Source organism: Rattus rattus, chromosome 6 (genome assembly GCF_011064425.1).
Source record: "Rattus rattus isolate New Zealand chromosome 6, Rrattus_CSIRO_v1, whole genome shotgun sequence".
NCBI classification, from domain to species: Eukaryota; Metazoa; Chordata; class Mammalia; order Rodentia; family Muridae; genus Rattus; species Rattus rattus.
Genome location: NC_046159.1, coordinates 103,014,265 through 103,036,699, shown reverse-complemented (window position 1 = coordinate 103,036,699; position 22,435 = coordinate 103,014,265). Strand labels below are relative to the sequence as shown.

The 22,435-nt window shown below is 43.0% G+C and overlaps 1 protein-coding gene across 8 annotated transcripts in view; it reads right to left on the bottom strand.

Moving 5' to 3' along the window:
- Positions 1 to 8,729: 8,729 nt before the first annotated feature.
- The window catches only part of Dgki (diacylglycerol kinase iota), a 441,511-nt gene continuing 427,805 nt past the window's right edge, over positions 8,730 to 22,435 (bottom strand). For all 8 annotated transcript variants that reach the window (XM_032906753.1, XM_032906748.1, XM_032906750.1 and 5 more), the window contains 3 exons: positions 15,134 to 15,170; positions 13,524 to 13,623; positions 8,730 to 10,207 (listed from right to left, as the gene is read on the bottom strand). In XM_032906753.1, coding sequence (XP_032762644.1) covers positions 10,091 to 10,207; positions 13,524 to 13,623; positions 15,134 to 15,170 — 254 coding nt within the window. In that variant the 3' untranslated portion in view covers positions 8,730 to 10,090. The remainder of the gene's footprint in view (positions 10,208 to 13,523; positions 13,624 to 15,133; positions 15,171 to 22,435) is intronic.

Here is a 22,435-nt window from a genome sequence, read left to right as displayed (position 1 = left end):
ACTTGCTGTCCATAAGATAGGGGCGATTAGACTTGGTGCCATTTGATTCTCTTCTTTCAGGAACACATCTTTATTACCCGGGGTTCAGCATTTAACAATGATTCGTTTATACTTCATTTGTATTAAGACTGGAGAGTAAACCTGACCTCATCAGTTCTTCGTAGAAGCAGAAGTGTAATTTTTTTTCAAAACATGTCTGCCTTATTTAGAATCCTTTTCCAACGTTGCCTGCCAACTCTTCGTTTACCTTTTGATGGAAAGAAAGTGCAACTCAACTAAAGTGAAAGTTAGCATTCTCATCTATTGTACCGTGGACCAGAAAGAGAAGAAACAAATCTATTATATTTCATTTTTATTCTGTACATTTCCACACGATTCACAATACAGAAAAAGTGTCCAAAAAGTAAGTAGAACTAGTCAATTTCTTTTTCAGAGATTAATTCAGTCTCCCAAATTAAATCCATTGAAAATCTCTGTAGAGCAACACAGTGATCAAGATTCTTTATATAAATAGGAAATGCGAGAAAATTAGGGAAAAATACTTTATGACTTTATTACAAAAAAAACCTCCTTTCTTCCCTTCCCCCAACCCACCCTTCCCACCCACCCTCCCTCCACTTCATAGTATCTGGATCCCACTTTACCTGGAAATATAACTTCCCCTTCCACTGCCATAGCTGCTACTTCCGGGGGAAACCCCACCCCGCAGCCGCCAGCTCTGCAGTGGCGTGGCTCTGGGATGTAATCAGATAGAATCAGAAAGCATGAATGAGCCCTTTACAACATGACCCCAAGCCTTCATATACAGGTAGTAGCCTCCGCGAGTGACCCACCTCCAGCCGGCGGTCCTCGGGAAGCCTGAGGAGCCTTTTCCCTCTGGAAAATCGATATACCAAATCTCTTCGTTCTGATGGCAATACCAGCCACGTAACGCTTCACAGAAATCACTTCCTCACTTTCAAATAGCTGTGGGCCCCAGAGCAATGCTGGCGGTCCACATAATCCTTGGCAATTTGGGAAAAGAGCTGAGCTAACAAATACGGGGCTTCTTTGCGCCCTAACTTTTTCCATACATGGTTTTCTGCGCTAACATTTTATCCTTTAAAGTCCCCAGACTCCTCCCACTCACCCCCGGGGGCAGACATCCTGCTGTGTCCCAACTCACAATCAGGATACCAGCAAGCAACAAGAGCCTACCTAACTGCACTGCAAATTAATCCGGTGTGTGCATGGGTTAGTGCCTCAGTCCAACCAGTGAGAAGTGTGGGATAGGGTGGGAAATGAAAAATATCAGATAGAAAATCCAGTGATCAGGAGCCATTTGAATGCATATACAGGGTACAGTGGGCATCAGACGAGAAAATGCTTTAAACACTATAATTATGAAGAACATATTGGTGAGAACTGCTCCTGAACTTCAACGAAAAACCCAAATGATGCAGGGCCTGCCGTTTCTTTGGGCTTTTTTTTTTTTTTTTCATTTAAGTAGAGGTTGCTTGTAAACTGCTCATATTTTCGGAAGGAGTGGGGTGGGGAAGAGCTAGACTTGTATCCTCAAATAACAAAATCTACTATCAGAATAGTTAAGACGAAAATACATGTAGTTTTATAGATGAAATTCTTCAAGATGATCTTACTTTCCTCAACTTTTAATCTGTGAACAAGGCCTCACATGGTGGTGCACGAGTTTAATCACAGCACTCAGGAGACAGAGGCATGAAGATCTCTGTGAGTTTGAGGCCAGCCTGGTCTACAGACAGAGTTCTAGGACAGCCAATGCTACACAGAGAAACCCTGTCTCCAAAAGAAAAAAAAAATCTGTGAGCAGTTGAGGAAAGTCTCAACTAACATCCTATCCTTTGGGAGTTCTACTACAAAGTTTTCCATTAGTGGCCTCCATTCCCCACCCTAAGTGTCACCTTCAGTCATGAGAATGAACAGGATAAACTAGGCTGCATAAACTGAAACTTCCCAGCTAACACTCCTTGAAGACGCTCTCCAAAGTTTGTCTCCTACGTTGGGTTTACATGAGGACCAAGGTTTGTTGAGTGTGTGCGTATATTCTCTGAGTTGCTGTGGGAGCCTCTACCAGTACAAGACAGAAGTCATCTAGCTGTGTCATGCCTGGGAATCTTTTCTTTTTAAATTTTTGTCTCTTCTTATAACTCTGTTCTTATCTTTTTCTTTCCTAAGTCAATAACAAGGAGTGACACAGAAGAGAAGAGAGAATGGGGTTACAAAAACTCTCTCAGAGCAGAGTTCCGGGTATGATGCATTTCCTCAGTATCAGAACACTGACTCTTCTCCCTACCCCAGGCAGAAAACTGTCTCAGGCATCACCATTATGGGCAAAAAAGAAAATGGTCAATTAAGAATATAATCCCCTTAAATAGAAATACAGAAACACTAGCCTACTGTCATGAGCTTAAGTTTTATTTAGTCACAGAGAGGAATAGAAAAGCTCTCTTTATGGCCAGAAAATATATAGGTGTCTTCAGTCTTTCCTCTAAGCCCCACTCCCAACCAAAAGGACAAGTAGAAAAAGTGTGTGTGTGTGTGTGTGTGTGTGTGTGTGTGTGTGAGAAAGAGAGAGAGAGAGAGAGAGAGAGAGAGAGAGAGAGAGAGAGTGAGAGATTGAGAGATTGAGAGATTCTATCTCTGAAGAATTTGGGCTATATTTACAATGTATAGTATTTTTTTTTCAAACCTGCCCTGGATTCCTCATAAGAATCATCTGTCAGGAGCCTGGAAGCAAATGGGCTCTAAGGTTTACTTCAGTCTAAATCTGGGAAATATTATATTTTTCCAAGTTCCCTCACAAATAAGGATTGACTTTCCTGTGATCAATGAGCTGATTTTTGATCTTCACTTAAGCACTAGAATAAAGAGTTGAAAAACATTTTGTTTCTCAAGAAAGCCCAGCTGAATTTTTCTGGATACAATGTTTAGAAACGAGAAGTCTTCCATAATAAAGCTACCAGCTCTTTGTGCCTGTTTTCATCCCTTAGAACATGGATCTCACAGTACCAATCAACCAATCTCCTTGGGACATTCTTATCCCTAACCTAGCAGTGCTTTTTTTTTTTTTTTTTTTTTTTTTTTGTCAGGATCAAATGTCCTTGTACAAATTCACCAGTCTGCTCATAGGTGTTCCTGGCAGAATATACGATCATAACAGGAGGACGTGAGCTATTCTTTCCATTTCAAGCTCAGCAGTGTCTCCCATATGTGTCTTAATGTTTAAGTATGTGATTGTGTAGGGTGAACTTTGACCCTACACCCTCCCATAAACAGATCAATCATGCTTTGAATGACAGGGCCATTCTTAACACCTTTTGGTACTGTGTTCTGAAACAATGTTACCTTCAATGGAGCAGGGAAGGAGGGAGGGAGGGGGAGAGGGAGAGAGAGAGAGAGAGAGAGAGAGAGAGAGAGAGAGAGAGAGAGAGAGAGAGAGAGACTCAAACAGAATAGAGAAGTCATCAAACCCCAGAACTAGCTTTTTCCTCATGAAATCTACCACAGTATCCAAACCTTGAACACTTTTGTGTTTGAAATTTATTTCCACTGGTAGATTCTTTCTTTCCCAATGGAGAAACTTTGTATCATGGAAATTTGAACAACAGATCTAAAACTTCATTGAAGGTAAAAGTAGACAACTATTTTCCCAGAAAACATCAATTTGGAGTACATTAGTCTGAAATTTCAAATGTTACCTAATCTGGTGGGGACCCTGTGACTGTGTGATTCTGTGCAGGTGGAGTTCACTATGCAGAGTCCCAATTTATTCAACTGGAATATCTTACCTGTATGATCCCCCCCATGGAATGATGTCAGATGTAAAAGCTCAAAACTGTCAAAAATGGATCAAATTATCAAAGCACTGACTTAAAAAATCTTATGGAAGTTGTTAATAAGCAATGTTTTAAATTACTTTATATTGCAAGCCAGATGTGTGTCTTAACAAAAAGTTGAGAAACAAGAGAGACCCATTTGCTCCCACTAAGAAAGGCAGCCAAGTCAGACACACTGGCCTCCAGGTACTGGAACGTTGGAAGCAGAGAGGAAACCTATGTCATTGTTTGGTTCTGAATTTCTTTCCTTTCAATTACCGTGCTGGAACCAGAAGCCAAGGGATTTCCCATGATGCCTTTCATGTACATTTACTGAGCTTCGAAAGATCCCTGAGCAGAATTTCCTTCTGTGATTAGGTTACAGTTAATTCTAAGGATCTCAAACCACAGCATTGTTTTTTTTTAATATTGGAAGAATGGAAAGATTTCCAATAAGGCTTTACTTGAGAATGTCCAAAAATATTCATCAACACCCAAAATGTTTTCAGAAGAATTTTGAATTTTTATCTCCTTATGTGTTCTCCTTTTTTTGAGTTCTTGAATCTGTGCTTAGTTTTAATTTTTTTTTTTAGAATGAGAACTAAAAACCACCCCCTCCAAGGTTTCAAACTTCCTTGTGTATAAAGTGATGTTTTATGAAATCAAAGTTCTCATGAATTTTTAAAGATCAAATGCTGCCACCAGACAGACAAAGCCATTTTCCAAAGGATGTAAAGAAAATAACAATGTAATTGCAGCCCCTTCCCATCACCAGTCCCTACTAGTGGCATGCCTAAAGATGGCCAAATACCCTCCAGATAAGTGCTTCCAGATGTGGAAAGTTTGTAACTCTGTATGCATGCCCACTGCACTGCTTGGAACTCACACTTCATCTTCTTTATATTTAATCAAAACCCACTGAACGTTATGCTTATTATTCCTGGTTTAGCTCCCGAGGGCTGGGATAAATAAATCTTAGCCTTTGCTTAAGTAGAGTTTCTAACTTTCACCTTAAAGCCTTAGTTTCACAGATTTTTTTTTAAAAAGAATATTAGCAGGACTCCTAGGAAACGAAAATACAAAATAATACTATTGCTTTCCTATTTAACCTTTGCTTGTGCATCACTAAAATATGCCGGCCAGAGGAACAAACACAACAGAGACTCTGGTGAACTTTCAGGACATGCTGAGATACCCTATAGTCCATACACAGACAACTTACAGAATTCAAATTATTCAGATTTTCTTTTGTTCCCTGTCTGCAGAAGACGTTTATCGGCTTCATCCATAGGTAGCTATATTTTCACTGAGCATTGCAATGAGTGATAAATATTTTGAAAAAAATGTTTAAAAAAAACACTTACAAATAAGAAGGGTTGTTGAACATATTATTTGGTGAACATAACTGAATGCATATCTAATAAGTGCTTCCTGGAGGAACATGTCATCCAATATTCAGGTTTTACTATAAAGTATTTGCTCTAATAGCTTTGGGATTGTTCTCTGTTTCCTCTTTGGGACCAGAATAATAATGTTCTGCATGAGCAGATTTCCAGTGCGGTATTCTTCGTTTATTTCTGCTTTTAGGTTTCTCCTTAAGCACATTAACAGCCTTAAAATCCATAGGTTGCCCTCAAAAGTATAACCCATATATAATCCAGTTCTCTGGGTGATGTTAAAAGCACATGTTGCTTACACCATCTAATGTGGAAGGAGTGTCTATGTCTGTGACCTCTCGGGTCACTAAAACAAAAGAATAAACTAAACCTCCCAGACTGCTTCTAACAATCAACTGTTCTATAAGGCGGCCAAGGTCAGTAGGCATGTTCTTATCCTTTCGGCAACATGGGTACCTGCCCCCAAAAGGAAATTTTATCTTGATAGATTTTTGATTATAACATCTGGGGAAGATTTAAGCAGCTATGAAACAAAGTGATAGGCGGTGGTGCCTACAATGTTGCCTGAGCCAGAGAACTGGGGGGGAGAGGGGGTGGGCAAGCCGTGAGTGATGATTCTGGAAGAAGACATTTCATCTGCTCACTGTGGAGCTCAGTCCTGAGAAGAACTGAGAGTTGCAAAGGCAGCCTTTTTGAGACATGGGCAGAGGGAGTTTATACTAAATACATATTACAGTGTGTTCAGATAGCTAATTTAAATACACGGTCTTTCTTTCCCTAACGCGAACAGAACTCAGTTGCAGAGAGCAATTAGCAGCCTTAGTTGGTGGTTATGGCGAGCCATTTTTAACGAAGATCTATTTTTACTTTTAAAGAGCATAACTGAATAAAACACCATGCTGTGCTCAATGATTTAATTAGCTTCTCCTACTGGAAGGCAAGCTGCTCCAAACCCAGACCAAACCCAAGAAACTACCCCTTCTCCCCAACAACAGCCTGCCCTAGCTGAAGAACATCAGAAAGCCGACTGGGTGTTAGTCTCCTAAACTCAGCTTTGAAGCAGTGAGGAGATCATAGAGGGAATCATTCTCCTTTACTGCCTGGAGATCTGAAAATAGCATGGACAGGCCACAGGACTCAGGGTGGTTTCATGTACCATGGAAGGCAACGTGTAAATAATCAGAAGACTTACTGGTCATGGCCTTTATGACTCTCGCAATACCCAGTGCCATGTGCAACCATAGCTTTGCAGGGATAGAAGGAAGCTCAGGAATAGAGGAAATAACAATGAAATGAAAACCCTGTTTCTCTACCAATCACTGCCTATGAGAGTTAACTATACACATGAAGGTGATTTGCATGCTTACAAAATGTCTTCTTTTCTAAACATATGCAATATGTGCGTATGGCATATATGCCCATATATGTATACAAATAAATACACTTCTATTTATGTATGGGTGGATATATGTGTGCATGTACAGATATGTGTGTACGCGAGTGAGACTTTTCTGACATGACATACAAGCAAGCATGTTTGCCCACATTGGCAGTGTTTCTCATTAGGTACTGAGGCGGGACACCAGCACAGAGGACTCCTTCAGGCTGCACGGGATACTTCTCATGGAGTTAGGACTTTCGTAAAATGCATGTGCTGCTTTCATAACTAAACTGTGTGTTCATGTAATTGACGTGTGGTAAAATGAAATTGCTACACCTTATTTTTCAGACATGTATAGCCTAAGGATTCTAGCAAACACATTTCTGAGATCCATCATGCAAAAGAGTCTCTACTAGGCCCCAGGGGAAAGGACTGACCCGTTGAGCATCTCAGAACTCAGACCAATGTGCCTGGGCAGCTTCTGGGAAAACAGGAAGAATCAGGGCACAGGGGCCTTCTACCATTTCTTACTAATTTCGCTGCAGCTGAATTCTGCCTCAGAACTCCCACTGGGTTTCAATCATCGCCTCTACAGTGGTAGCCAGAAATCTCGAGGCAGGATTCCAAGTCGTGCTGTTTATCCTTCTAGGGTAACTAATTCTCTCCTGTCTCTCTTGTGTTGGCCAATGTGGTAGTGTCAAGGATTGGGCTAATGTTTCATGATCTACGTAATACAAGGTCACAAAAATGATTACCTTTACAGCTATAGAACGCTCTCTTTTAATAACACTTCATTTTTCATGCTCCCACCAGCCTAATTTAAAGCGGAATTCCAAAGAGACACAAGAGACTGGACACCAGAGAATCAGCTAGGCTGGCTGCTCCTTGCAGAGTGCCCCCAGCAGGCTGTGTTAAGATTATTTGTTACAGGTACATATTTTTATGTCTGATAAAGTTGTGGGGCTAGCACTGTACCATTTTCTTCTGCACCTCCTGTTGGTTCCCTACACGTGACATTATATGCCTAAGCAGAGACGGGCACTCCTGGACCACACGGCCTTAGCTCTTCCTAGCGCTCAGAACTATCACCCATAACAAACAACTAAAGCAAAGCCAAACAAAATAAAATATCCTACAGGAGACAGACTTAAGGTGGATAAAATCATGAAATCCGTGCCTTCTCTGCTCATATTTTCTTGCCATCCCAAGTTTTAGAGGTGCTGTATTTTCCAGAAATGGATCATGTAGAGTACGTTGCTCCTCTGCGGTAATATCCTATCTAAATTATTTTTAGGTGTTTGAGAATAAATTTCTACAGCGCTGGGACCCTTACAGTAGTCAGTACTCCATCTACCTTCATTCTAGGGATTTACTTATCTGGGAGTTATTGAAATTGGCTCGTAACCACATCGAGCCTAAATTTTCTCTGGGCTGTTCTGAAACCTTCTCGGGGAAATATGAGATGGTGGTTGATGAAAATACGGTCCTGCATCTCAGCAGTGGCCAGCTGGATAACCAACTGCTTGGCTTAATCGAGGGGGTAGAAGGTTCCAGTCAGAGCCAGGCTCCAGTCTGTTCTAAGGATTAGGTTTGTCATCACAACATTTCCTTGACAGCCTCAACAACTGGAAAACTCCTAACAGAAACCCGGCGACTCCAACTCCTGGAAATGATCTAGTCCAGAGAGAGTTCCAGCTCTGAGATGGATGCCTAGAAACACATTATTCTTAGCCAACCCATTTCCTCACAGCTGGATACGATGCCAAGTTTGATCTTGAAATCACTATTGGGAGTCTCTGGTAATGAAATCCCTTCCCACTCAAAGCCTCCTTACACCTAATATGGCACATCATGTCCGTCCTTTCAAGATGATGATGCGTGATTCTGATGAGTAAATTGTCCCCATTGGACTGTGAGGTTAAAGGTCACGTGCAGAAATGCAGAGGAAGCATTTTGCTGTGTTTAGGAGAAAGATGGAAGAAAGCAGAAGGAAACGATTGCATACCCCACTTATATTTCTGACCTACACTCTAAGTCGAGGAGGTTGGGTATTTTCTCCTCCTTACTACCAGGTCCCACCCGATCCATGACAGGAACAGAAGTGACAATTTTAGAAACCATTTCTGCCACAGTGGCCTATATTAAGAAATTTGTAAGAGGAGAAAATAAAGTAGGAAAAGGAGCAAAATAGATTCCCCCTAACACACAGGAAATGGTGTCATCAGACATGATCTCAGAACCTAAAAAGTCATAGGTGAAGCACAGACCAGGAAGGGCCAGGCGTCCTGAGAATCTGACCATGGTCCTGGTGAAATGTGGCCTTCCTTGGGTCAAGCCTTCCTTGATGTCCTGAAAACTGAACTTTTAGAATCACACACACAAACTCCCTTTCGCCACGGTATCCATGAGCCTGTAGCTATTAGCCTCAGCCCCAAATGCCAAAGGCTGTTCTCCTGTACTATTGTGACATACACTGCTGCTTTCATTTTTGCAATGTTTTTCAAGTCGATTAGACTGCTTTCTGTTATCACTTTACGAAGATTAGGACTAAACATCTGAGTGCTCCATTTCCTATAACCGCTGCCCAAGACAGGTTCAACCCTGCCACTGAAACAGCACGTAGAATCACACGACTCTGTAAACTAGTTATGGGGGTTCACTGCCTCCCTGGCTCATCTCTATTGCAGCAGAAGGCGAAGACGGCTGCACGCAGGCAGTGCAGAGCTGTACAGATAGCCCAAGCTGAACCAGTCCTTCCTGTCACTGACAGCCCAGCCGCCTGAGCTATCTCTGGGTAACATCTGTGAAGTACCTCAGGCACAGACAGCTCCCATACTACCTCACTGTACCCCAGAGACAGAGCACACAAGTTGACATTAGCCCCGTGGCACTTCCCAGCTCCTATGTGATGAAACCCGGGGGTGGGGGTGGGGACATGCAAAGCCACTAGCTACTCTTGGTATATTTAGTCTGCAAATGGAAGTGGTTTCATAGATATATTTCTGTAAGACATCCGGGAGGGTTTCAAAGACCTTTAGACAATGTTGTGGTTGGAAGACTGAAAATAAAGAGACGAGAGCATGTTTTCTAAGTCGATGGGTGATTACAGTAGAGTTATGAGGTACAGGGGAGAGATGGATGCCAAGAGGGAGGGGGGAGCAGTGAAAATCTTCAGAATCTTTAAAATAAATTAGAGGGGTGAACACAGAAGTCCATGCTACTTGCTGGAAGCAATAAGGATCAGATTTTGTGGAACGTGTACTCCACAAATCTCCGGTAGCCTGCCCCCTTCTCAATGGGCTATCATGTCCTGTTGTACATCCCCGTAGCCCTTAAAACCTGATAGCATTTTCTCAGAGAGAGCCTTGCGGGAGAGAGGCGGATATGGATTCCGTTAGCTTCTTCCAGGGGAGCTGCCCAGTGGCTGGGAGGGCGCAGGTGATACGCTTGATCAAGTTCTTCTTGACTGTCTACCAGGGTCAAACAGCAGTTTCCAGGTCTTCGTGGCCAATGATCTTATAGTTCTGTCGGCTTTCTAGGTAAGCAGCCAAATCCGGGTCCCCAGCCTGCTGTGCTCGCTCTTGGGGTGTCTTTCCCTACAGGGAGCAGAAGAAAAACAATTAGCTGGTGTGAGATGAGGTCCATATATAACACACAGCGATCAGCCAAGGATGCATCACTGCAGAGCCTTCTTCCATGTTTGATGCCTCAGAGAGCATGAGATGCTTTTGAATCTATTACGTCTAGAGTCAGAATCGTAGCAATGTGTGGTGGTAAGTTAGAGAGTAATGGGAAAGGGTGTGCCTTGGTAAACAAGAAGTCGTGGAATCTCCCTGAGATTGGGGAGAGACTGTGGGGAGAATCTGTGTGCAGTGAGTTTGAGTGCCAAGTACTTTTCAGAGAGGAACAGAAAAAACACTGAATGAAATCAGGGAAGCATGGGGTCGTATTTCTAGTTCAGAATTACTCTCCGCTGACACTGGGGACTGAGCAGCAGAAGCTGAGAGGAAGAGTGACAGCTCGTGGGTCATCTAGAAGGCTCTTCCTTTGCTGATTTCAACACCCGTCTTCCTATCAGTTCACTGACTTGGTTTGCACCCAGAACTGAATCACTAGCTTAAGATTCCTCTAACTTCTTCTTGCCCAACTGTGGCTGGGTCTTGCCTTCACTTGGATAATGGTAAGGCTGACATCCCTACCTTCTAAATATCCAGAAAAGTGGGGTGAAGGGAACCTCTGAGCAGATTTGTAGTAAGTCCTTTGCTAAGATAAAGCTCCACTAGGACAGTGCCTCTATCCTAAGGGTTCCAAGAGAAGTTCCACTCTCGGGTATATCCAGCTTTTATGTAGCACTGGGTTACAGAATTGGTTAGATTACAGGATTCTGACAAAGGAGAGAAGCTCAGCTATGTTACTATGTGGTAAGGTGTACAGAACCTAATTTTGCATGGAAAAGTTACAATGTTTAGTAACATGTATGATATGATTCCAACTGGTTCTAAAAACCAAGAGTCAAACGAACATGCCTACATGTAAATAGAGATTAAGTTTAATCACGTCTATCTCTAAGTGAGGGTATTTCAAGTGACTTTTGTTTTTCTTTATGTGCTTGTCTATATGCCTAGTTTTCCATGTGGGATCATAAAAATTAATCAGCTATTTATATTTTGAAAAAAAGTACACTTTTATAATTCAAAAGGGAAGGGGTCTCAAATACCTTGAGTCCATTTATCTAAGAAAATTAGAAAATAAAAGGCAACTGTCCCCAGGCTGGACCTCATGAATTCCAGGTTGTCCCTCTTGTTCTTGTGTCTCTTCCCTGTGCTTTTAGTTTCTGAACTGTGTACAGGCCCAGCCACTGTGTGATGAGTGGGCAGCAACCCTACTGTGGTCTGAATTGCTTTGGCCAAGTCACTCTTCCCCAGTGTGGCCCAGACTAACTCTGTCTACAAAGTATGTGTTTCTGGATTCAGTTAAGCACTGTAACACTCCAGTGTGATGCCATCTGAAAAGAAATGCCACTCAAGCATTTATATGTCATTTAAAATGACTGACTAAACAGGTAACACATTATCTATACACCAAGACATAGCCAAGGTGCATTTGGTGAGCTGAGGGGGAAGCTGAGGCAGCCAGGGAGCAGGGATTCCAATGGGTTGTCAAAGGAGAGGAGAATTCCATGTAATATAACTGACTCAGAAGTGAGAGGGCCACTCACAAGGCAACTTATGTCACAAGGTTTGCTGTTCAAGAAAAGCCCATGGCCCACACTGTACATACATAGATTCTCATCATTTAACTAAAGCTAATGGAGTTTACAGCAATGATCAGGCTTCTAAGTTCTATGTACACATGCCATGGCTAGGGTTACTGGCTCAAAACCTACTCCTGTTTAATGAAAGCCTCACCCATACCTTAAAAGTCTTCCTTGCACCTATAGTGATACAGTTAGTAATGGGACTTATTGTCTACTCAAAGTCTTTCAAAACTCTGTGTGCTTCTCAGAACTGATGATAGACCCCATCAATGACTCATTCCCCCCTCTGTCACCACCCATCTCCGTGTGTGTGTGTGTGTGTGTGTGTGTGTGTGTGTGTGTGTGCACGTGTCTGTCTGTCCACCTGTCTGTCTCTAGTCCTATCTCTGTCCTTGCTCAACTCCACTGAGTTTCAGGACCTGACCTCCTACACTCCACATATCAACTCTGTGTCTTGGAGATTCTCTATCCACTGACAGAGGAGAAGAAATGTAAAATTTTCAGAAAACATAAAATATCAAAAAAACAAACAAACTCACCTAAGAAAGTAACCACATTTCAAGCCTCCTTGACATAAGTAAGTGACACTGTGAGGCAGAAATCCAGGCTATGAAAGTGATAAGTGAAAGTGGACTACGTTACTCTTTGTCCCTCTTCGTCCTAATAAGGCAGTAGGATATTCTGTCAATGAATGAGGAGGGCTGGCCTGCTTCAGGCTACAAGTCAACAGTTAGTGCAACAGCTGGTCTTCTCCTGACTTCCTGCCCCCATTCCTGTCAGTAATAGTTTTTCACGCACACTTCTGTGGTTGACAGTTACAGAATAACGTAAGAAAACATGCATAGGAAGACTCTCCGAAAATGTAAAGGTAACAGGGGCTGGAAAGAAGGCTCAGCCATTCTGAGCTCTAGCAGAAGTCCCAGGTTAGAATCCCAGCACACATACAGTGGACCATAACCTTTTGCAACCCTGGTTCCAGGGAATACACTATCGCTTTTGACCTCCATAGACTCTTGAACACATGTGATACACATCCATACACTCTCTCACACATAAACACACATGCATCTTAAATAAGTACATTTGGTGAAAAATACAGAGTGATGCAGATCTATCAGGTTTAGAACTGTTAGATGTCATGGTGAGATCCCACCGTCTGGGGAGTCGGTAGGTAGGCAGTCACTTTGGCAACCATACGTCAGGCAGTGGAAACAGATTTTAAATCATATTCGATTTGGTGCTGAAGATGACCATAAATTACATTAGCGTTTACACTGCCTTGATGTGGGGCTAAAAAGGCTCCTTGGTAATCAGGCTAGGACATTCATTCCACCTCCTTCCCATTCTCTGGCTATGGGTCTCACCTCCCACCCCTGGCCTGCTGATATTTCAGCAGAACATCTCTAGTCCCATGCCCCTCTTTAGTATGTGGGGTTGATAAAGTACCACAGGCGAACACACACCCTCCCTTTGTGCTTCTACATTTAAACTGCAGTTTCTCTAAATGAAGCACTCTATTTTTTCCTCCTTTTTCCCAAAGCTCTAGGCCCTTCCATGAGCACAGAAAGGATGCCTGTGCTGTGGGTACAAGTGCAGGCCATGGTGCCTGCAATCTCTCACAGTGGGAGGATGTTTGCACTCGTTCATCCTGTTACCTTGGAGTCTGTCTGTCTCAGAGATGCTCCTGCGTCCACCAGAAGCTGGCATACAGCCCGGTTCCTTTGGCAGGCGGCCTTGTGCAGTGCAGTCTCGCCCCTAAATCAAAGATTAAGGAACCAGGCATGGGTTGGAGACAGATGAGGTGATAGAGTGAAAGGATGAGGGACTTATCCTGCTCTGTGGCTGATGCTGTGTGCTCTTTAGCCTCCTCCCTTGTGCGAAGCTGAGACCTAGGCCAGCAGTACATGCTAGGGAGGTGGCCCAGGGATGTCTGCAAACTCCTTAAGTCACTCATTAATGTACCTAACATGGTCTAACTTTAGCCGCTTGTCTAAACCGGATGTGGTTTGGGGATACTTTTTTTTAAATCACTACTATTATTAGATTTAGGATATACATCAATGATACTTAGCAAGCAAATTGTGCAGTTATGTCAAAACACTGAGGGAGAGCATGAAGGGCTCTCCATGGAGCTCACACAGTCCTGCCCTTCAAACATGGTAGAAGCCATTGTGACTTTCACGAGTATGTCCTGAGAACTCAACTTAAAGAGCCAGACTGACTTCTTTCCCTATTCGACCGATAGTGGATTAGACCTGTTAAGTGGTGAAGGGATAGCTGAGAAGCTCTGGAAGACTCCAGCAGAGCTCACAGTCTCAGATTCTCCTAAGAATGCAACAGGCCTGAGACCAGCCTCTCGTGTATGTGGGAAGTGGCAAAATAAAAGAAAAAGATCAAAAAGACAGACCCTCATCCGTCTCACGGGTGGGCCAAGGAAGAAGCTATTGAGCTCCAAGATAGAAAGATGCTCAGTGCCAGCATGCTTCATGAAAAATCAAACGTCGACCACTGAGTAGCCAACCCAGGATGTGGTGTCCCCATTCACAACCATGCCATCTCTGGATCGGTGGCTAGCTTTTCTGTGTCCAGTTCCAAGCTATCTCCCTTCTCACTTGCTTTCTCTTCTCTCCACTTCTGTTGGTAATCAGCTCTCTGGTTACCAGGTCATTTCTCTCTAAACCCACTCATCTTTATCCCTCGTCTAACTTTTTTGAAAACTCTCTGGTAGTTCCCACTCTGGCCTTCAGAGTCAATTGTTCATCTTTTTCTTATTCCCGTCAGTGAGAGAGTAGTTATTTGGGTGTCATTAAGAATAAGAAGGAAAGATGAAAACCAACGTTTTCAGTTTAGGAACCGTCCCAGAGCTCATAACTGAATGACTGTGCTTCCAGCTCTCCAGGGGTGGCACATGACTCGCTCTAGCACAGACTGACAAACAGAAGTTGTGCCATTACATGCGGCAAATGTCTTAAGGCATCGGGGCTTCATTTTCTCACAAAGCCCACGCGAGGAAAATGCCACATATGGTGGAGACAGAGATCCGTGCACTCATTTATTGTCAGCAGTTCAAGTGCTGGTGTAAAAGAACCTTGTTGCCAGGGTGCGTCAGGTAATGACAGGGATAGCATTGACGGTGCATATAATCATCACGATAGAAATTATTACAGATTTTAATCGGTGAAATTAACACTATGTCATATGCCTCGTGGACTGGATATGCCTTGACTACAACCGATTAGACTCTATAAGGAAAGGCAACACTCACGTTTCACTGTCTGCCATGTCCAGTAATTCCGCAGGTCCTAAACAACAAAAAGGGAGATTTCAAAAATACATCCTAAAACTAACTGTGGGCAGAAAATCTGCATAATTTACAGGACGAGGAAAGGTGAACCAAAAGAATAAATTTGGTGACAAGGTTAATCACAGGACAAAGCGAGAGTAAGAAGACTATCACCAGTTTCCCAAAACACCCTGGCCAATATGCATGAAACTGGAGAGCTAAGGGATGTTACCGACTGGAGGAACAGCTCAGCGGACAGGAAAACCTCCTATGAAAACAAGAGGACCTGCGTTCAAATCTCTAGCACAAATTTTTAAGAAAATGTTTATAGAGCTGGGCATGGCCCTGTGTGCCTATAACCATAGCAGTGGTAGGGAGAGCAAGGTCGATCCAGGACCTTGGTGGCCAGCCAGCCTAGGCAAGTTTAGTGAGAGACCCTGTGATTCAGAGAGTTGTAGAAGAAGACACCTGAAATCCTCCTCTGACATCCTCAGGAGCAGATGCACCCACAGGTATATGTGTGGATCCACCATGCACATGACACACAGACACACACACAGACACACACACACACACACACACACACACACACACACATACACACACAGGCACACAGACAGTGAAACTGAAGAAATGAAATTAACTGGAAAAGAATAACTGAAAATTAATTGTCTTGGTAGATAGAAAGGCCACCTAAGTGGGCTCTGGGGTCTCTTCCATTCACCAGCTACAGGAAAGGGCTTCCTTCGGTGTGATGGGAAAAGTGAAGACACACACACACACACACACACACACACACACACACACACACACACACACACACACACCATCTCATCGCTGTATTTCGGAAATAGGATAAAAGTCTACCCTTTTGAGAATTTCCATTTTCCAGATGGAATAACCGTCATGCATACAGCTCAGCTGTTTATAGATACACCATCGCATCACATGTCCTCCAAGTGTTAGACTGGAAATGTTTAATACACTGGCCTCTCCCTTTCTCAGTGTCTGGTTAGCAATTAATTCCCTTCTTCTGCAAGCGTAGTTTGGAATCTTCATCATTCTACTGTCTGACTGCTACTTCCTTCTTTGAATCCCTCACCCAGTCTATTCTGAAGGTATCAAGTTAGACCCATTTCTTCCACCCTCTGAGCTGACACCATTCTCTACCAATATGGCACCTACTCTTTATGTAGGTTCTATTTGTCATGCTTAAGTAAGATAACTTATTAGTCACATCAAGGCCATCCAAGGCCAGTCAAGATTAACAATTTGACATGACAATTGTAAAACTATTTTAAAGTCCCCAGCTTAGTTGGTTCTCTGTACATCAAGACTCTACTAAACCTCTTGGAGCTTTCTCATATGTATTTTTTGTTGTTGTTTTGTTTCTTATTACTATGTCCTCCCTTGGTACTGAGGATTGAATCTGGTCCTCAGCAAATGCTCAAATGTTTAAAATTGATGAATGAATCTGCTTAGGAGTTCCAAATATGGTCCTGGTACTAAGACAGTTGAGTCTTTAGAGACATGATCCTTGTGACTTTTGACCCATGTTGGTAGAGAGTATTACCACTGAAAATTATTATGTATGACGTGAAAGGAAATAAAGAAGAGTTTATAAGTTTATACCCATGACTGCTACTGGCAGGTAGTTGGTTGAGAGTCAAGAATCCTTGTCACTCCCCTAAAGAGCTAAGTAACCTTGAATCTTCCTGTGGGATGCAGCTGGCATGCAGAAATCATTACTAATAAAGGCACATATAATCAAGCTTCCATATGTCCCATTTGTTAATTACTCTGAAATGTTTGGATGGTATTCATGGCCTTCCTCATGGAGCTCCCCGTCCTCAATGTGCTGATGAAGTTCTACCTTTATGTCTAAGCTAAACTAACTGCAAATTTCTTAGGCCTTCCCCAATTCTACGCCTGTTTCCCAATCTTCCTATCCATAACAGCCTTCCCTCTCCTAACCCTGTGCCTAAATCTAGATGTTCCTCAAAGCCCATTTGTGGCAATGTTCTCCAAAAATGTCCAACGAAACATTTGCCAAATGAATTCTAAACCTTCTCTGAGTCCTATGCTACATACCGGTTCTACCTTAGGGTATGTATTTCTTTTAAAATGTCTGTCTTGCTTTCTTAAGTGAATTATTCTGAATCTCTGAAAGGTGAGACTCACTTTATTGTTTCCATTTGCCTCTAAATTATATAAATGCTATATCAAGAATTCTGTGGATCCTGCAGTGGTAACATTTACCCTTCCCCTTGAGTTTTCACAAGTCAATAACAATCTAATGTACCCCTTAAACTCTTCATAAAATTTAGAGTAACAACCGTAGTGCTTTGGGACACACCACAGCTGACCAAATTAAGTCAAAACACTGCAACATCCGTGAAGGAAGGTGACATAAAAGGGCCACTTCACTCTCTCGTAGTCGGAAGGCACTTTTTGACTCATTTCTGGAGATCCACATACTCCAGGCTTGTTCAGTTTCTGACAAGAAAGCTGCAACAAGATCAGGAGCAGGAGGATCACAACCCCTCCAGTTCCATCTAAAGAGCTCCTGCTACCTCCAGAGAGCACTTCAAGCCAATGATTTAGGGAGGAATCCCAGACGGCTTTCCCTGGCAGCTCAATTGCCATGGCTGCTGCCCTCTGCACAGTGACTGAGGCAGCAAAGACCTTGCAGAGCCTTTCCCTCTGTTCTTCACTGAGAGGAAGCCACAGTGTGCCCCAAGACTTGCTGGGTCTATGCCTCTATACTGGTAAGGGACCCCAGAGCATTTTAACGGGGCTCAGACAGCAAGAGTTTAACAATCTAAAGATGAAGATGAGGAAAAGGACTTCGTTCCTCATCATAGCTGACCATAATCACCACCACTGAAGCTCTGAGTGACCCCACAATGATTATCCAGCCTGCTTTGGGCACCACTGTGGCTAACCAGGGTTCCTCTAATCCCCTGTAGCTGGCAGAAGTAAGAGAAAAAGCCAGCAATGCTGGGAGCTGACATGGTGCTCTTATGACATATCTAAAAGGACTTCACTTCAGTGTTTAGGGAATGCCTCTGAAATGATTGGTACAATCAACCTGACGTCTGTGATCCTCCATCACATAGATCACAGGATGGTTAAAGAACATTTAAGACACTGGCAAGCAAATCGTCAGTGCAAGTGAGGGAAGGGTAGCAGGCAGATCACTCCAGTGGGGAGCAGAGATCTGTTTAAGGCAAGGCCTGTGGATCCTTTCCCCTAATGGGGCTTCCTTCTCTGGCCTCAGTGGGAGAGGATACTCCTAGTCTTGTGGTGACTTGATATACCAGGGTGGGATGATACCCAGCCCCCAGCTCCTTCTCAGAGGAGAAGGGCAGGGAGGATAAGGGTCTGAACAGGGACTGGAAGAGGGTGCTGTGACCTAGATATAAAGTATGTAAATAAAATAAACAAACAAACAAACAAATAAATAAATAAATACTCTATTTAAAAAGAGTTCTGGCACACATCTCATCTTTAAAGCCAGTCCTTAAAGCAGTGTTCTCAACCTATGGGTCTCGACCCCATTGGGGGGCTTCACATGTCAGATATCCTGCATATCAGATATTTACAATACAGTTCCTAACAGTAGCAAAATTACAGTTATGTAGTAGCAATGAAAACAATTTTATGGTTGGGGTCATTACAACAGGAGGACCTGTGTTAAAGGGTTGCAGCATTAGGAAGGTTGAGAGCCACGACTAGCTTCAAGGATTGTTTTTGCACGGTAACAACAGCAGAGAAGTACGTGATAAAAATCATCTGCACTAGATCTTAGGGAAAGGCTGAGAAGCAATGGCAAAAACCATCTGAATACAGATGTTTATCCCCTCCTGGTTTGTCCTGCACCGACCTGTGGGGAGCTCTGCTTTCACACTGTGCTGGCCTATTCAGTAGGTCACTGTGCTGACCTATTGATGGGCAGCTCGAAGAATGGGTGGCTGAAAAAGATAAAATTAATCAATGGAACCCACACCAACTTTCTTTTGGAAGATAAAATACATTTAAAAGGCAGCACCTGTTTTTTGCTGTTGTCCATTTGAATCTTAGAGAAAAAAATGATTAAAAAAGTAAATGGAATTGTACTTTTCCAATGTGTATCAATGATTGAGAGCTGGACTTGGGATTTATTTTATATAAACAAATATCCCCACTATGGATGCTCTAGGACCCTTCCTCCAGGGAATCTGAAATAAGAACATGAAACTATCAGCAGATAATTCACAGTTTTCCATCTACACAAAGGCATCTGTGGTGGTAGAAATGATAACGTGCCCCCCCCATCTCAGGCATTTTCATACGTGGTCGCCAGTCGCTGATGTTACTTGGGGAGGCTTAGGTGTTACATATTTGCTGGAGAAAGTGCGTCGCTGAGGGCAGACCTGGAGACTCACAAAGCCTCTGTCTGCCTCTTCCAGTCTCTTCTCTCTGCCTCTTACAGTCCAGGATCTGAGCTCCCAGCTACACGATCCATCATCTGCCATACCTGCTCACGTGAAGGCATTTCACTTCTATGATGGTCTCTAATGTCATGGTTTTCATCACAGAAACAGAAAAGTAATTGACAGAGAATCCTTGCATCTCTGTCTCCCCTCGTTGGCTTTTTTTGTTTGTTTGTTTGTTTGTTTGTTTGCTCTTTTCTTTTCTTTTTAATCCCACAACTATCCTGCACCAGAAGTATGAAGTCTTTATTGAAAGAGTAGGGTGAAATTCCTCTATGAGATCTTTGCCTATCTTCCAGACGCTGTCGTTAGAACTCAACAGAGACACTAGCAGGCAGCTGCCATGTCTTGTGTCTCCTTATCCATGCCTTGTGTCCATGGCTGCTTGAACACAGAGGCAGAAACTATATCACACACAAGCATGATTTGGGGCAGATAACCGAGCCTCAAGTGACTCCTATCCAAAGGAGACAAGTAATGTTCACTGTGTAGAGGTATTACAATTTACATTTAATATCTAGAACCATACATTTTAGCAGCAATGAGTTACTACATATATTTAATTTTCAAAAGTGTCTGGGACAGAAATATCACTTTAAAAAATCAAATGGTGGTGAGTCCCGGACCAGCGGAGGATCCCTGCCTTCAGCAGCTCTCTGCTCCCAGGCCCCCTGGAGGGGAGTTCTTGCCGCCTGGTCCGGCGGGTACTCCTGAGGCAGCAGAGCGGAGGAGACCACCAACGCTGCCCCACCCCTGCCCACATCCCTGGCCCAGGAGGAAACTGTATACGGCCTTTGGGTACCAGAGGAGGGCCCAGGAGCAGCAGATCCACTGTGTCTGAGACACCGCACCTGAAGGGACCGACCGCATAAACAGTTCTCTGCACCCAAATCCCGTGGGAGGGAGAGCTAAACCTTCAGAGAGGCGGACACTCCTGGGAAACCAGAAGAGACTGCACGATGCACACAGTACTGATCCCAGAGGAAAACAAAAGCTATCTGGAACCCTGGTGCACGGAACCTCCCGGAAGGGGCGGCGCAGATCTTCCTGGCTGCTGAGGCCGTGGAGAGCTCATAGGCAACACCCCGCGAGCAAACCTGAGCCTGGGGACCACAGGTAAGACAAACTTTTCTGCTACAAACGACTTGCCTGGTGAACTCAAGACACAGGCTCACAGGAACAGCTGAAGACCTGTAGAGAAGAAAAACTACGTGCCCGAAAGCAGAACACTCTGTCCCCATAACTGGCTGAAAGAAAACAGGAAAACAGGTCTACAGCACTCCTGAAACACAGGCTTATAAGACAGTCTAGCCACTGTCAGAAATAGCAGAACAAAGTAACACTAGAGATAATCTGATGGCAAGAAGCAAGCGCAGGAACCCAAGCAACAGAAACTAAGACTACATGGCATCATCGGAGCCCACCTCCCACCAAAGCAAACACGAATATCCAAACACACCAGAAAAGCAAGATCTAGTTTCAAAATCATATTTGATCATGATGTTGGAGGACTTCAAGAAAGACATGAAGAACTCCCCTAGAGAAACACAGGAAAACATAAACAAACAAGTAGAAGCCTACAGAGAGGAGTCACAAAAAATCCCTGAAAGAATTCCAGGAAAACACAATCAAACAGTTGAAGGAATTAAAATGGAAATAGAAGCAATCAAGAAAGAACACATGGAAACAACCCTGGATATAGAAAACCAAAAGAAGAGACAAGGAGCTGTAGATACAAGCATCACCAACAGAATACAAGAGATGGAAGAGAGAATCTCAGGAGCAGAAGATTCCATAGAAATCATTGACTAACTGTCAAAGATAATGTAAAGCGGAAAAAGCTACTGGTCCAAAACATACAGGAAATCCAGGACTCAATGAGAAGATCAAACCTAAGGATAATAGGTATAGAAGAGAGTGAAGACTCCCAGCTCAAAGGACCAGTAAATATCTTCAACAAAAATCATAGAAGAAAAACTTCCCTAACCTAAAAAAGAGATACCCATAGGCATACAAGAAGCCTACAGAACTCCAAATAGATTGACCAGAAAAGAAACACCTCCCCACACATAATAGTCAAAACACCAAACGACAAAATAAAGAAAGAATATTAAAAGCAGTAAGGGAAAAGGTCAAGTAACATATAAAGGCAGACCTATCAGAATCACACCAGACTTTTCGCCAGAAACTATGAAGGCCAGAAGATCCTGGACTGATGTCATACAGACCCTAAGAGAACACAAATGCCAGACCAGGTTACTGTATCCTGCAAAACTCAATCAACATAGATGGAGAAACCAAGATATTCCATGACAAAACCAAATTTACACAATATCTTTCTACAAATCCAGCACTAAAAGGATAATAAATGGTAAAGCCCAACATAAGGAGGCAAGCTATACCCTAGAAGAAGCAAGAAACTAATCGTCTTGGCAACAAAACAAAGAGAAGAAAAGCACACAAACATAACCTCACATCCAAATATGAATACAACCGGAAGCAATAATCACTATTCCTTAATATCTCTCAACATCAATGGCCTCAACTCCCCAATAAAAAGACATAGATTAACAAACTGGATACGCAACGAGGACCCTGCATTCTGCTGCCTACAGGAAACACACCTCAGAGACAAAGACAGACACTACATCAGAGTGAAAGGCTGGGAAACAACTTTCCAAGCAAATGGTCGAAGAAGCAAGCTGGAGTAGCCGTTCAATATCAACAAAGCCAATTTTCAACTAAAGTCATCAAAAAAGATAAGGAAGGACACTTCATATTCATCAAAGGAAAAACCACCAAGATGAAC